At 53.3% G+C, this 14,205-nt stretch overlaps 1 protein-coding gene across 1 annotated transcript; it reads left to right on the top strand.

Moving 5' to 3' along the window:
- The first annotated feature begins 436 nt into the window (after positions 1-436).
- Positions 437-12,747, top strand: PTGES (prostaglandin E synthase). The gene is made up of 4 exons (XM_006205427.4): positions 437-538; positions 2,647-2,841; positions 6,154-6,236; positions 12,074-12,747. The coding sequence occupies exons 2-4, from the start codon at positions 2,713-2,715 to the stop codon at positions 12,321-12,323; spliced, it is 462 nt and encodes a 153-aa protein (XP_006205489.1). The 5' UTR covers positions 437-538; positions 2,647-2,712; the 3' UTR covers positions 12,324-12,747.
- Positions 12,748-14,205: the final 1,458 nt, after the last annotated feature.

The raw sequence follows: 14,205 nt of genomic DNA, 5'->3' as shown, positions 1-14,205 counted from the left end.
TTTGATACTCTAAAGTAACACATCTTGACTATACAGCTCAGTGAATTTTTATGTACACATCCACTCGTGTAACTACCACCCAGGTCAAGATATAAAACATTTCCAACGCCCTGGAGGCCTCCTCTCGGGGTGGACTCAGGGCCTTCTCTTGCCCTCATTTTTGTGCAGGCACCACTGTACTTTCTGGAGGACCCGGAGCCGGGCCCATCATGAGCACCACCAGCCCCTGCCCAATCCCCAGGGGCACCGATCCTGTCTTACAAGCAAAGAACGTAACTGGAGCTCAGTGAAAAGTAACGCCACCGTCACCACCACCACCTCCAAAAGCAACAACGGCAAACTTTCACTGACTGAGGGAGGCTTTAGGGAAATTCTTGGCCAAAGATCAGAGAAGGGTTTGTTGTCCTTGCCTGGCCCTGGCTTAGCTGGTTCATTTCAGCAGACGATGAGGAAAAGCTTCCGACCATGAAGTCACATACACTGGCCAGAAGGGCTTCCCTACAAAATCCCTCTTATTTTTGGCTGCAGGTAACAGTAGGTAATAATCCGCCCTTCGCCCACACTGGCTTTCCCAGCCTCTGCTGGTGAGGTTTCTGTCTTGCTGTTTTAGAAGACCACGCAGGGCAGAGCACGTCCGCTGGTCCAGGGAGGGATGGACACAAGGGTCACCTCTTGGCCTGTCTCTGGTCCATGATTCTGGGGGAGGTGCAGAGACCCCAGCCCCACAACTGAGCTTTTTGACCAAGAAGACAGCCACATCTAGTGGTTCCCCTGAGCTGGGGGCCAGAGAGAGGCGGGCATCCTCTGTTCTCGGACAGAAACACCAGCAAGGAGCAAGCTAGCACAGTTCCTCTGGACCTACTGTCAGAGATACAACATGTTCCGGGACATCCAATGCTTTCTTAAGTCTGTCCCTGATTGTGACCTGCCATTTATCTCATGGGGTTAGGACAACCCAGTCTGGCAGCCTCATGCTTCAGAAACACAAGTGTTAGTTTACAAACAGATTTTTTTGGTCCAGATAAAGGAAGGCTTGGCATACACAAATAGACAGGAAGCTATCTCCTCACCTCCCCACCCCTATCCTCACCCCTCTCCCCATCCTACTGCCCCCAACAGCAAGATCAAGGGTTTCCAAGTCTCCCTCCTGGTGAAGAAACAGGTTCAGAGAGGGAAACTGTTTGCCCAAAGCCACACAGCTGCCACTGAGGGCTGGCTCTGGGCCGGGATGCCAGCTGAGTCTGGCTCCAGAGCTCATGGCCAGTGTCTCTGCCCTCTGGCCAGGCCCTCCCTTGGTCTCTACTGCGCTGGGGCACAGGTCAGACTGTAAGCAGATAAGATAGGTCATCCCTGGAGGAAAAGAACCAGATACAGCTTTTTGGCATAAGAGAAGACATCTGGGGCCTAAGCCATTTTGTGATCTAACCCTGGTCACTAGTCCTTGAACCGTCTTTGAATTAGTGTCTTAAGGGAACAAAAGAACAAACTGTTATCAGGCAATAGAAGTGACAATAGCAAAGATAATCAATCAGTCGGAGAGACTGCCAGTTCTGTTTCAGTGGCAAACATGAGATAAGCCTGAAGCACTTGCCCGAGCTGTTTTGTAGAATTTAAGCCCCGGGGGCCTGACCACCAGATCCACTGGAACCTAAGGGGTGATGATGCTGAAATTTTCTGTCCCATGTGACTTCAATCAACTGAAGCTTGGACTCTGTTGACCTTTGCCCCAATTCTATGCTGAATTCTCCTCTGCTCAGGCCCCTCCAGGGACATGCAGGTACCCTCAGTCTAAAACCTCCCCAGTTCTGCTGTTCCGGAGACACCGCTTTGGGAAAGATCCTTGGTGTTCTCCTTACTTTTTCAAAAAAACTAGTCCTGTTTTTTGGTGGGGGAGGTAGTTAGTTGTCTTTTATTTTCTTTTTTTGACAGAGGTATCGGGGATCAAACCCATAACCTCATGCATGCTAAGCACACGCTCTACCACTGAGCTATACGCTCCCCCTCCCCCTGCTTGCTGCAAGTAATAAATCCTTCCTTCTGATCTTTGACTTGATTCTGTCTTTTGGCTCCACACGCACCAACAGGATAAACTCTCCACTTTAAGATCCTTACTTAGTCCCGTCTGCAAAGTCCCTTTGCTGTGTGCAGTAACATATTCACAGGCTCGGGGGACTAGGATGTGGACATCATTTTGCGGGGGGTGGCGGTAGGAGGAAGCACTATTCAGCAAAGTCACATTAACGTAGGTATTGCCTTGGTTCAAGTGTCCAGGCTGCATGTGGGGGCAGACGGCTTGGTTCTCACACCAGCACCTCACCCTCAGGGAGGTGGGCACAGACCAATGAATCTGCCATCCATGGAGGTCCTGCCAAGTGCCCGGCTTTTTTGCACCCCCCAGAAGGCAGGCACTGCCACACACCACCCCCCCCCCCACTTCACAGACTGAGGAAACAGATTAGAAAGTGTTTATGGATTTGCTGGAGAAATGTGGTGCACGGCCAGGGCGGATGGGGACACCTAAGCATCTGAGATTCTCTGCTTCTCCCAGCATCTGAGGGCAGAAGCTACTGCTGCTGCTGGGAGTGGGCGGGAGCTGAGTGCAGACAAGCCTCCTTCGCCGCTCTCCCCGCCCCTCCCTGCTTTCAGAGACAGCCACGCGCCAGAGCTCGCTGCCTCTGTTTTCCCGGAGCTGCGGCTGCTTCCACTGCTGAGATGCCTCCCCCCAGCCTGGAGATGGGGAGCGGCCAGGTGCTCCCAGCCTTCCTGCTCTGCAGCACTCTGCTGGTCATCAAGATGTATGTGGTGGCCATCATCACTGGCCAAGTGAGGCTTCGGAAGAAGGTACGTGCCGCCCTCGGGGACCCCAGCCCTGCGTGCGCTCACTTGTCCTGCCGGTAAGGTTGGGGATGGGACACTTGGCCAAGAAGTTTTCAGGGCCAGCCTGTGAGTGAGTAGGCTGGGGACTAGGTGCCTATCCTGTCCTTTGGGATGGCTCCAATGTGGTCCTGTTTCAGTGAGATGCGTACCTTCTTGTCCTCTGTTTTAAGAGCATTTACTTACTTGCTGTGGCACCAGGTAAGTTCTTGATACCGGGAGGTTCCACAAGATCCACTGAGCTCTGTCAGCGTCTCAAGGAGCAGCGGGTCCCGGAGGGTGGCGTGAGGCAGCGTTCAGCCTCCATCTGACCTGGCGGCTTCCCCGACAGGGGATCTGATATTTGGGTGGAGTGGGAACCGGTGAAACAGGAGCCGGGAATTCTTGAAGTGGAAATTCCCAACCCGCCCGTGAGATCGCTTACAACCCCACGGCAGCCTCCAGAAGCCGGGTCCCAGCCAGACTCCACCGGAGATCTCGGTTGAGGAATTCCCCCCCCCCAATCCACCAATCCGAGTTCTGGAGCCAAAACAACAACAAAGAGGCCCAGATCTAAGCCAGGGGGAGCGGGTGGGCGGGAGAACCAGTTCCAGCGTGACTGTTAGCAGAGACATCGCTGGCCAAGTTCGCAGGCTGTCCTGTTAGGCACAGAGAGGCCCGGGGGTACTGCAGATTAGCCTCCAGGTATTGCAGAGGAGTTGTTTCCGACTGTACCCTTTGTCCAGTTCAAAGACAAGGTGAGGCTGACATCACTCTCTGCTTCTCCCAGCATCTGGGGGCAGAAGTGTTGGGGGTGGACACTGGGGAGCAGGCAGGGCAGCTCCCCAGATGAAATAACTCCCCAGGCAGAGGCTCCTTGAGCATCCTGACTTCGCCCTGCCTGGGCCCATGCTGGGATGCGGGGTACTGGCACGCAGCGGGACTGCCGCATCCACCCTTTGACTCCTTCCATGCAGCTGAGCGGTTAACCCCACCACGGCCTTGGGGTGGGGGCAGGAAGAGCGGACCGTATTCAGCTTGTTTTCCAGGTGAGGAACCTGGGCTTAGAGAGGAGACCTCGCTTGTGAAGGCCACAGAGCTGGGTTTGAATCCAGGTGCCCAGCTCCAGAGCCCACACCCTGCCATGGGGGGACGGGGTTCTCACCAGGGCCGTGCAGGGCCCAGAACTTTCTTTTTAATGTGGATTAGAGAAGGAGACAAACCCGTTGGGGTGCCTTCCTGCCTGGTCAGTAGGGAGTGGCAGAAGGAAAGCCCCCCCCCCGGGCTGTCGCAGGTCCTCCCCACTGTCTGAATTTCCCTCTCATTTCTGCTCCCTGCATTCAGCCAGTCAGCCTGGGAGGAACTGGGGAGCTCCACCGAGGAGGGGAGGTGCCGTCTCTGGCTCCTCCGCCCAGCAGCCTCGGGATCTTGGACAAGTCTGAGAGCTTGATTTCCTCATTTGTAAACTGGGGATAGTCACCGCAGTGCCTGGAGACCTCAGCTCCTGGCGCAGAAGCCAATGTCCCACCAACGTCAGTCCTCAGAACTTAATAACAACTGGAAGAAACATGCATGGCCCCAGATCTGTTGGCGGGAGTGCAACCCGGGACCCGCCCCTTGCCCCACCAAGGGCTGGCCGGCCCTGCTCCAGCCTGTGATGCTCGGCCTTTTCCCGCCCGCACTACAGCTGGTTCTCACCAGGGTGACTTGTACTCAAGTTGTTCTCAGAGGTGAGCAATCCCATGGACTGCGGACGCCCAAGACCACTGCCGCTGAGTGCCTAGACCTTTTGAAGGGTGTCCCAGGCACAGGGACTCTGTACAGAGCCATCAGAATTGGTGACTTAAGGGCCAGCAAAGAGGAGTTCTGGCTGTGGGGGATCCTGATTGTGAGAGCCATCATGCCCGGGTGGCATTCACCTCTGGGGTGAGGCAGGGGCAGACCCACCAGGCAGGACAAACCAGTGCTTGGGGACAGATGTCACAAGGGCTTGTGAATCAGAGGCAGCAGGATTTGCCACTGAATGAGCAATTTAGAAACCGTGCTGTACACATTCAGGTTTGCTGTGTGGTTGGTGGGGCTGGATGCCAGCGGGGAACAGAGGAGCCTGAGCAATGGGTGTGATTGTCATGTGTAAAGCAGGGCCCTCGATGACCTAAGTATGATCTCAAGTCCCTGCTGTAGACTGACAGTTCCTCCAGCACCCGCCTGGCTCCAGGCGATGTGCTGGGGTGTCTCCAGTCCTCTCCCACCCTCTTCACAGGGCAGATGAGCTCCATTTGATCCGGAGTTCACAGATGAGGAAGCTGAGACTCAGGGAAGTTCAGAAACCTGCAGTTAGTCTGTGTGGAGCTGGGTTTCCTACCGGGGCCTGTTGAGGCCCTCTCATTGCTCTTAATTCAAAATCTAGATTCATAGGGTACCTCCAGGGCCCCATCTGACCCCTGCACATTCATCCTGGAACTCAGTCCTTTGCTGTCTGTGCTCCAGCCATGTGGGTATGTGGTTTTTCATTCCTCATCCGTGCTCATCTCCTGACCCCCAGGCCTTTGCACATGCTGTTCCTTATGCCTTGAATGCTACAACTCTCCCTTCTTCTGATTAAGGCTGATGCATCCTTCAAGCCTCAGCTTGAATGTCATTGAAGCCTTCTCTGATCCCAGACTTGGTCAGGTCTCCTATGAATCTTTTCAAAGCTAACCCTGTCTTCTCTTTCTTAATACTCACCATCTGGTCTTCTCTAGTTCGTAGGCTCATTACACTGAGCTTCACAAGAGCACGCATAGGAGGGCCTTTTTCTTGGTCTTTCCAGGCTGCTGTGTAACAAAATACCAGGGACTGGGTGGCTTATAAAGAACAGAAATTTATTTCTCACAGTTCTGGAGGCTGGGAAGTCCAAGATCAAGGCACTGGCACAGCCCATGTCTGGTGAGGGCCCACTTCCTGGTTCATAGATGGCTGTCTTGCTGTTTCCTCACGTAGCAGAAGGGGAGAGAGGGCTCTCTGGGGTCTCAAAAGAGTAGTAATCTCATTCAGGAGAGCTCCACCTTTATGACTTAATCGCCTCCTACAGGCTCATCTAACACCATCACACTGGGGATTAGGTCTCAACATCGAAAGTTTGCGGGGGCGCAGACGTTAAGTTATAGCAGTCCTGCTCACGGTGAGTCCGCAGCGCCCAGCACACAGCAGGAGTTCATGGATGCTGGTGAACAGACGCATGTGCGGCTGCACTGCCGCAGGCCTAGCTGACCGGGCCACCCATCTCACAAACAGTAATTCTCAGCTGATGTATTCCAGGCTTTTGCCAACCCCGAGGATGCTCAGAGACACGGAGGCCTCCAGTATTGCCGGAGCGACCCTGACGTGGAACGCTGCCTCAGGCAAGTACCGTTTTCCCTCTACCTGGACGCGGCCCGACCTTTCAGACCCTCTTCCAAACACCAGGGGCTGGGAGGATACCCAGGGGGCCAAGGTCTTCTGCTTTCTCGATCCTCTTAAGCTGTTTTAATTTATTCATTGATTTGATTTCTAGTTAATCGTAGAAAAATAATACATGCTCATGGCTCAGGACTATAAAGGTAGAAAGGGTATTCAGTGAAAATTCAGTCTCTCTGCCACCTCTGACCTCCAGGTCCTGCCCAGATCCCCTCTCCAGGGGTAAACACTGTTACCGGCGTCTTGTGCCTCTTCCCAGAGGCAGACTTTCTGCATTTATGACCCTCGCGCTATGCTTTTTCCTTCCTATCCCCAAAGGATCACCCTTCATCCATTGATTTATGCTGTCCTTTTTTTACATAACAACAGAAATTGTTTCGTATCAGCCCGTAGAGGGGCCTTGTTAATTACATCCATGCTACAGTATTTATGCCATTAGTCTCTTGAATGGATGATCGAAGACAGCTTATCCAGTCACTTCCCCTCCGATGGCATTTAGGCTCTTCTTAGTCTTTTTCTGTTATGAACAGAACTCTTCAAAACCTCTTTCATTTCCCTTTGTGTGTATGTGTGAGCGAAACTGCAGGATGCCATCAAATGGTAAGAAATACTGTCCAGTGGTCGCAAGATCTACTCCCACAACTGGTGCGGGAGGTGTGTCTCTATGACCTGCCAACTCAGTGGACGGATCCCTGCCAACAAGATGGGTGAAAACTGACGTCACATTTCAGCTTCACTTTGCATTTCTTTTGTTCTGAGTGAAGTGGAACCTCTTTTCACATGCTTAGTCTCCCCCAGTCAATCAAAAACAATTTTTCTTATTATAAAAATCAGAACCACTCATTGCCTACAATCTGGGTAATGCTGAAGATACATAGAGGAGAAAGGGGAAAGCCAGTCACAAAACTAATCTCAGTTAACATTTCCATCTCTTATTTGTCTTCTATGTCTAAATATTTTTCATAACCCTAGGTGTGCATTGTATACCCGGTTTGGGGTTCTGATTTTTTTATTTTTCAGTTAACACTGTTTCACGAGCACTTTCTGTGTCAGTAAATAACTACTCAAAAAGTGATTTTTCCAAAAGGGCTGCGTAAAATTCCATCAGAGACTAAATGTTAATTTCACGTAGCCACTCAAAGGTGGGGATTTTGGCGGCTTCCTCTCTGCTGTTCCACACCAATGGGCTGGAGGAGGTGCTCTCAGGGGATGGGGCGCAGTAGGGATGGGTTTCTGGACAGGAGTGAGATGGAGACAAACCCTCACATAGTTCTTATCATATTCCTATGAGTCACAGGCAGAAATGGGTGGGACAGTGTAGTGAAAAATAATAGAGAAGTTCTTTTATTATAAGCAAGTCTGTGGGGTTTTTCCTGTATGTTTTTCTTGGCTATTGAAAATAACATATATCCTTGTAGTTTTTTAAAAATTACAGAAACAGGAAAGTAGAAAGTAAGATTCCTTGCTATTTCACTCTTTCTAATATAACTACAGTATATGGTCCTTCATATGAGGACGATCCAGCCAGCCATCCAACATTTAATGAGCACTTACTATGTGTAGGATATTGTGCTCAGCACTAATTGTACTTTAGTGAACAAAAGCTTCACCCACACACAGATCCATCCTGGTGACCCTCATGCCACCTGGTTGGTTTGACTCTCCTGGGCAGTGGAGACGGACATGATGAGGAGCAAAATCACCCAGCATCTATAGTGCTGATGCTCAAGTGGCTGAAATTCAATTCGGCACTTCTTGAGCACCTCTTATCTAGTAATGTTTTATATCCGTTCAGTGAGTATTAATTGACTGGGGACCTTCCACCTACTGGTATTTACTGGGACTTACCATGCCAGACGTGGGGTGCCTGGGCCCCTGGGGCTCCTCCTTCTAACTTCACCTAACATCATGGAACCTCGTGGGTACAGAACGCATAGAATCACACATCCTGCCATCCGCTACCGGAGAACTGGCTGAAACCTGATGGGAAATGCCCTGGAAGCAGAGTGAGTTAAATATTAGACCGGAGTTTTTAGTGCAACCAGGGCTGCCTTCTGCACAAACAGGAAGGCATGCAGGTCTTGGTTCTTGTGCATAACTCTGCCTTGCAGATTAGCATCTGCTGGGATCAAAAATGCGAGCCCTGCTCTGGGAGGAGTCAGGAACCAGGTATCAAGGAAAATGATGAAATCCAGGTGCCTGCTTTTTGATGCCTGTCTGAGCCTCCCGGCAATGGGTGTTTTGGCCAAATTCTGAGTTTGTGTGAATGCAGCTGTGGTGCGGGGGGCCTCTGAGTGTCCTGGGGAAGGAAGACTTGGCTGAAGCTTTGGGATATTTCTGACTCTTTGCAGTGTGCAGACAATCTGAGGGAAGAGGTTTGTCAGGAGATTGGGTCTCCAGATCTCAGCCCTAGCAAGTCCCTTAGACGCCAGGCAGCACATTCATTTTGTGGGTAATGAACAGAGACCCAGCGAGGGAGAGAGGCCCCGGGTCTAAGGATCACCACGGCAGAGCTGCAGGCACCTAGCCTGACACTCTACCCGGCACCATAAAATGGTTTTTATTAATTTGGCCTCGGGGTCTGAAGGTGGTTGGGAGACTGGAAAAACCAAGAGGTGAAAGTAAGTTTTAACAGTCGTGTCCAGGACAGGGCTGCTGATGGTGGTAACAATGACAAAGAAGATGGCAGGCAAATTGGGCACCTACTCGGTGACAGGCAGTGTTCTAAGCACTTCGAGGGACCAACTCACCCTGCTCCACAGCCTTCCGAGGACAGCGCTCATACCTACAGAGGAGCAGGTGGGGTTCCCGAGGCCACAAAGCTCTGACGGCGAAGCGGCCACCCAGCCCAGGCCGTCTGACTCGGGCACTGCTCCCCTGCACGAACATAATTTAGCTCTGTTTTCTACTTGCCTTTAAAACTCAGCAGCCTTTGTGTTGTAGCAAACCTGAATTCTAGGAAATCACCTATATGGATGGACAGCACGGCCGAGGGAAGAGGAGGGAGCTGGTGTGGCTGCTGGCGGCTGTCCCTGCCCTGGAGGCCCCAGGGTTGTCAGGGGGTGGGGGACTGGGACTCTCTCCCCATGTGGCTGTCTCACCTGATGTGGTAAAAGGCTGCGGTGTTGCAATGTCTGTTGAGGGGGAGGGGCAGGCCTGATGCTACGGGAGGTCATGCAAGTCCAGTCTAGTGAGAATTTGCTTTGAGTGACTTTCACCTTAAAAGAGGGTTATTATTGGAATGACACGTTTTGCCCAAGCATCTCTGGTACGTGACTCCCTCCATGCCTCTCGATTCAGATCCTGGGGTGGAGAGTGGGGAATGAGTTTTCTTGCATCATCCCTGATTTCCCCACGTCTCTCTGTCCTTGTCACCACTTGTGGCTTCGTGGGAGCCAGGCTGTGGTTTGAGATGTACCCGGGGAGGGGAGGGGAGGGGTAGAGGGCACTGGGCAGCTCGGGGCTGAGAGTCAGCGCTTCTGGGCTTTGTCGGCTCCCAGACACCTCTCCTTCCTCAATGGTGACCTCTGAATCCTCCAGTCCCAGTGTCTGGAGCCAGGAGGTGGGGCTGCCCCTCCCCACCTCTGGATCATCTCCCATCCTTACCCCTCCTCTCCGCCCTGTGTCCCCTAACTTCTTTCCATCACCTGTGCTTAGGGGTTTGGCCAGCGATCCTCCTAACAGCTTTCTAAAACCTGACTCATTCTTAAAGTGTAAATACATACTTTAAGGAAAAATGTCTGCATGAATGGGTTTCGTATGCTAGTTATGCTCTTCCAGAAACTTTCTGAGAAATGTATAACATGACAAAAATACTCCCAGGTGACACCATCTCATGAGTCACCTGTGGTGGGCAGACTACATTCTGGGACATACTGACTTAACATAAAATAGGTTTTCTAAGGTGTCTAATAGCACATGGGAGGATGTTGGCGTACACAGCTGCATCTCCATAGGGTGGTGTGACTTTAGAGGACCAGTTGCCGTTTCTTCCCATGTAACTCCCAGCTAGGAACCTTGCTTCATCGGGAAACTGGAGTGGCCCTGGTCTTCAGTTTCCCCCTCTTCGTCCCTGCGGTCAGGACCCGGCCAGGGCATGCCTTTCTGACGTCAGCATCCAGCAGTATTTCTCTCAGCTGGTGAAACCTGCCCTGCCCTGCCTCAGGCTTGCTTTCAATGGGGCTGAGTCGCAAGGTCGAGATTTGGGAGAAAAGGAAAAGGAAGTCACACGTTGGCTCCAGGGTATGGGGATGAAGACACCAACTGATGTGTCCTGAGTTTGACCTAAGAAAGATCCAGGCCCTGCTGGATTTATGGGAGATTTTGTACCCAGTTTGAATTCCAGACCCCTTATCCTGCTTAACAATGCTCCTCTCCCTCTCTTGTCCTGCCTCTGTCCCACTTGCATACCACACTCCAGCTGCATGGGTTACTTTTCTGAGCCTTGAACACACTACTCTCATTCCCACCTCAGGACCTTTGCACATGTCAATCCCTCTCCCAGGAAAGTTCTTCCCCTGTGCCGATGGCCCCTCCTCATTCAGGCTTCAGCACCGATGTCTCCTTCTCTGACTACACCTGCACTCGGTGTAGGTCACTCGGCAGACACCCTACCCTCAGCACTGAGTTGCTGAGTGCTCCAGGCCACCCCCCTGCCCAGACCAATTCCTCAGCATCCACATACCATGGCCCTGGGAGGGAAGAGGAGGACTCTGCGGCATGTCCCCACACAGGGGCTGCTGGGCTGGGCCTGGCCTGTCGGCACAGCTTTGGTGAAATGCACTCCAGCTGGAAGGCTCAGAGAAGGGGCTTCGGTTCCAGCAGCATCCCCACGCCTCACACGTGCGGCCTATCCTTGGGGGAGGTCATGGCCCGGGCACTGTGTTCCAGTTTATTTGCGCCTCCAGCATGCCCTCTATGGCTTCAGTCGCTTGCTTAGCCTCTAATTTATGGGACTCGACGTCCCCACCCTCCCCAGGGGAAGCTGCCCATTAGCAGGAGTCATGGAAAATGTGAACCGGCTCTTAGCCGAAGTGGTGAGTTTTCTTTCTTGGTCATTTTTTGATGGCGGGGTTATACCCAGCCACCCCTCCACCACCACCACACATACTCACACACGATTATTTTAAACAAAGGAAGAAGCAGGCTAGCACGGATAAGACAGTTTCACTGGAGTTCAGCGATTGGCTGGCTCCAGTGAGTGGAAGATGTTCTTGTTATAATTATCTCTGAAACGAGGAAGGGTTTGCTTATATTTAGGGGCAGAATAAAACAGGCGGGGACTTCAGACACATGCTCATAAGCTCTAGCCCGTCCCACTGGGGAGGGCCCAGGAACCTGCATTCGGAAGGAGGGCTGCCTCGGAGAAGCTCTTGGTGGTAAAGAGCACGGGCCGGAGGTGGACTGAGGCCCCACCCCAGCCTTGACTCAACCCCGCTGAGCCCCACTTTTCCCACCTGACATCCAAGGCCAGCGGGGAAGACGGGAGACTGTGGCAGGGGCCGGGTCCTGGCGAGCCCCGGGGCTGGTGAGAAAATCCAACCACAAGCCTTTCACAGCTCCTAGTCCATTAACAAGGCTTCACTTCCTCAGCTGTTCACAGGCGCCAGCTTGGAGTCACTGTCCCTTCTGCCTCTGGGTATCTCTTTGTCCTGAGGACGGACATGACTCTGGCACCCTGAGATGATCCCCAGGGATGCGGGGCCCTTTGGGGCAGAGGGCCCCAGCTTCCCGGACACTCTCCAAGCTGCTGCCTGGCTGACTACACCCCTTGCCTTCCCAGAGCGCACCGGAACGACATGGAGACCATCTACCCCTTCCTGTTCCTCGGCCTCGTCTACTCCTTCCTGGGGCCCGACCCTTTCGTCGCCCGGATGCACTTCCTCGTGGTCTTCCTGGGCCGCATGGTGCATACCGTGGCCTACCTGGGCAAGCTGCGTGCACCTACCCGCTCCCTGGCCTACACCCTGGCTCAGCTCCCCTGTGCCTCCATGGCCCTGCAGATCGTCTGGGAAGCAGCCCGCCACCTGTGACCAGCCATTGACACCTCGGCCGCCAGACCACTGGCCACAAGCCACCTCGGCCGCCAGACCACTGGCCACAAGACTGTTCCCAGGGCACTGGGCGCCCTTTCAAGGTGGTGATAGGCCCCAGAGCCTGGTTACCTGGCAACCTGCTGAGCGTGAGATCCTGGGCCCAGTGGGCCTGTGTGTGTTTGGAGGTGTGTGTGTGCACGTGTGCCCCTTGGATTCCTTGGCAAAGTGGCCAGATGGAACTGTTCAGAGATCGGTTGTCAAGACTGATAGAAAATCCTTCCACTTAAATAACAGAGCATCAAAACCATCACCCCTTCTCATCCCTCAGAATGGGAAATGTGAGCGGACACTCGGTTCAGGTTTCTGAACCTAATGACCCTCTGCATCCAGGGCAGTAATAAACGAGGACGTCTCAGAGCCACTCTGGAGATTCTGGTGCAGCTGGTCTAGGGGGAGCCTGGGCGTCTTTAAGGAGCTCTCCCCGTGAGTCCGAGTGATGGCCGGGCCTGGGAGCCACTGCCAGATCCCCCTAGAGCAGGGCCCGGAGCGGCAGGGTGTGACCCCGTGGCTTCTCTCCTGGTGGGGGTGTGGTGAGGTGGGGGTGGGGTGACACCTCCCCGTGCTCCGGCCTCATTCCTATGCTGGGTCCTTCTCGCCTCGGCCCGGGTGCTGGTGGGAGAGGCCCGCAGTAAGGTTGGCCTTCTCTTCCTGAGGCTTCACTTGCTCTGAAGGACTGACTGTCAGTCAAGGCCCATGAGCTCTGAAGGGCCAACCACAAATGTGAACCCCTGCGGGGAATCGTGTGTCTCTCTTAGACTCTTACACTAAGACGTTCTGTGGCTTTAATCATTAGTGGGAAATCTGGCCAGCTGGGCTCACTGCTTCATGAAGGCCCTTGGCTGCTGGTTCCTGGCATCCACCACTGTCCAAGCTGGCAAGACTCCAGCTCCCCTGAGGCAGTATGTAGGTGGGGCCAAACTGACAGGACACAGTCTCTGGCAAAGAGACAAACACATCCTGGCTGGGGAGTTAAATCACTGCAGAAACTCCTACCTCCTGCCATGGGCAAGTAAGATGGTCAGTCAACTTTTTTTTTTTTTTTTAAGTGGAGGTACTGGGGATTGAACCCAGGACCTCATGCATGCTCCGTATGTGCTGTACCATTGAGTTACCTTCCCCACCAAGTCAGGTCAGGAGGTGCAGGATCAGCTCCGAACCTGGCTTGTCTGGCTCCCAAACCTGCTCTAACCACTGTGCACTCCTGGCGCACTTTCCCCAAGCCCCCTCCCAGCACCGCCCCTTCTCTCCAGGACCTGGGCAAGCCCCCCTAGCACCTGGGCACGGCTCCCTCCCACTGCCTTGCAACCCAGAATTTCTGCCCCTGCCGACTGATGGCCTGCAGAGGGAGGGCCCCACTGGGGACTCAGGGAACTGCATGCCTCCCTCACTAGAAATCCGAGTTAGCTGGGAGCTGGGTGTGGGTAACACTGCCCCCTGGTGGTGAGATGAGCCTCCGTTCTGGGGCTGCAGCTGCATATCTGGAAACAAGAAGGGCACGGTTCTATATTGGATGCCTGCTGTTTACTAAACATTGGCTGGGTGCAGTTTATTATTTTTTCCCACTTGATCCTTAAATGCATCCCAGGAAGGAGGTATTCTACTTTTTGATGAGGAAAGTAAGGCTCAGAAAGGAGCGGTGACTTGCCCAACATCCCTGAGCTGGGATGTGGTAAGGAGCAGACTCTGTGTGTGCTGGTATTTTAATGTTTTCCTTCCTGGGGGAAAGGGGCTGAGAGTGAAAAGTGCCCAGCTCAGACTGGGGTGAGCAGGGCATCTGACACCACGGGGACCATGTGAACCTGGGACTGATGAATGGGGC

Source organism: Vicugna pacos, chromosome 4 (genome assembly GCF_048564905.1).
Source record: "Vicugna pacos chromosome 4, VicPac4, whole genome shotgun sequence".
NCBI lineage: Eukaryota > Metazoa > Chordata > Mammalia > Artiodactyla > Camelidae > Vicugna > Vicugna pacos.
This window is presented reverse-complemented; position numbering and strand designations above follow the sequence as displayed.

Excerpts from the sequence above, each read along its gene's own strand:
- PTGES (XM_006205427.4), top strand. The coding sequence starts at position 2,713 with ATGCCTCCCCCCAGCCTGGAGATGGGGAGCGGCCAGGTGCTCCCAGCC. Across the intron at positions 2,842-6,153 it reads AAGTGAGGCTTCGGAAGAAG|GCTTTTGCCAACCCCGAGGA; the intron begins GTACGTGCCGCC and ends GATGTATTCCAG. Across the intron at positions 6,237-12,073 it reads GACGTGGAACGCTGCCTCAG|AGCGCACCGGAACGACATGG; the intron begins GCAAGTACCGTT and ends TTGCCTTCCCAG.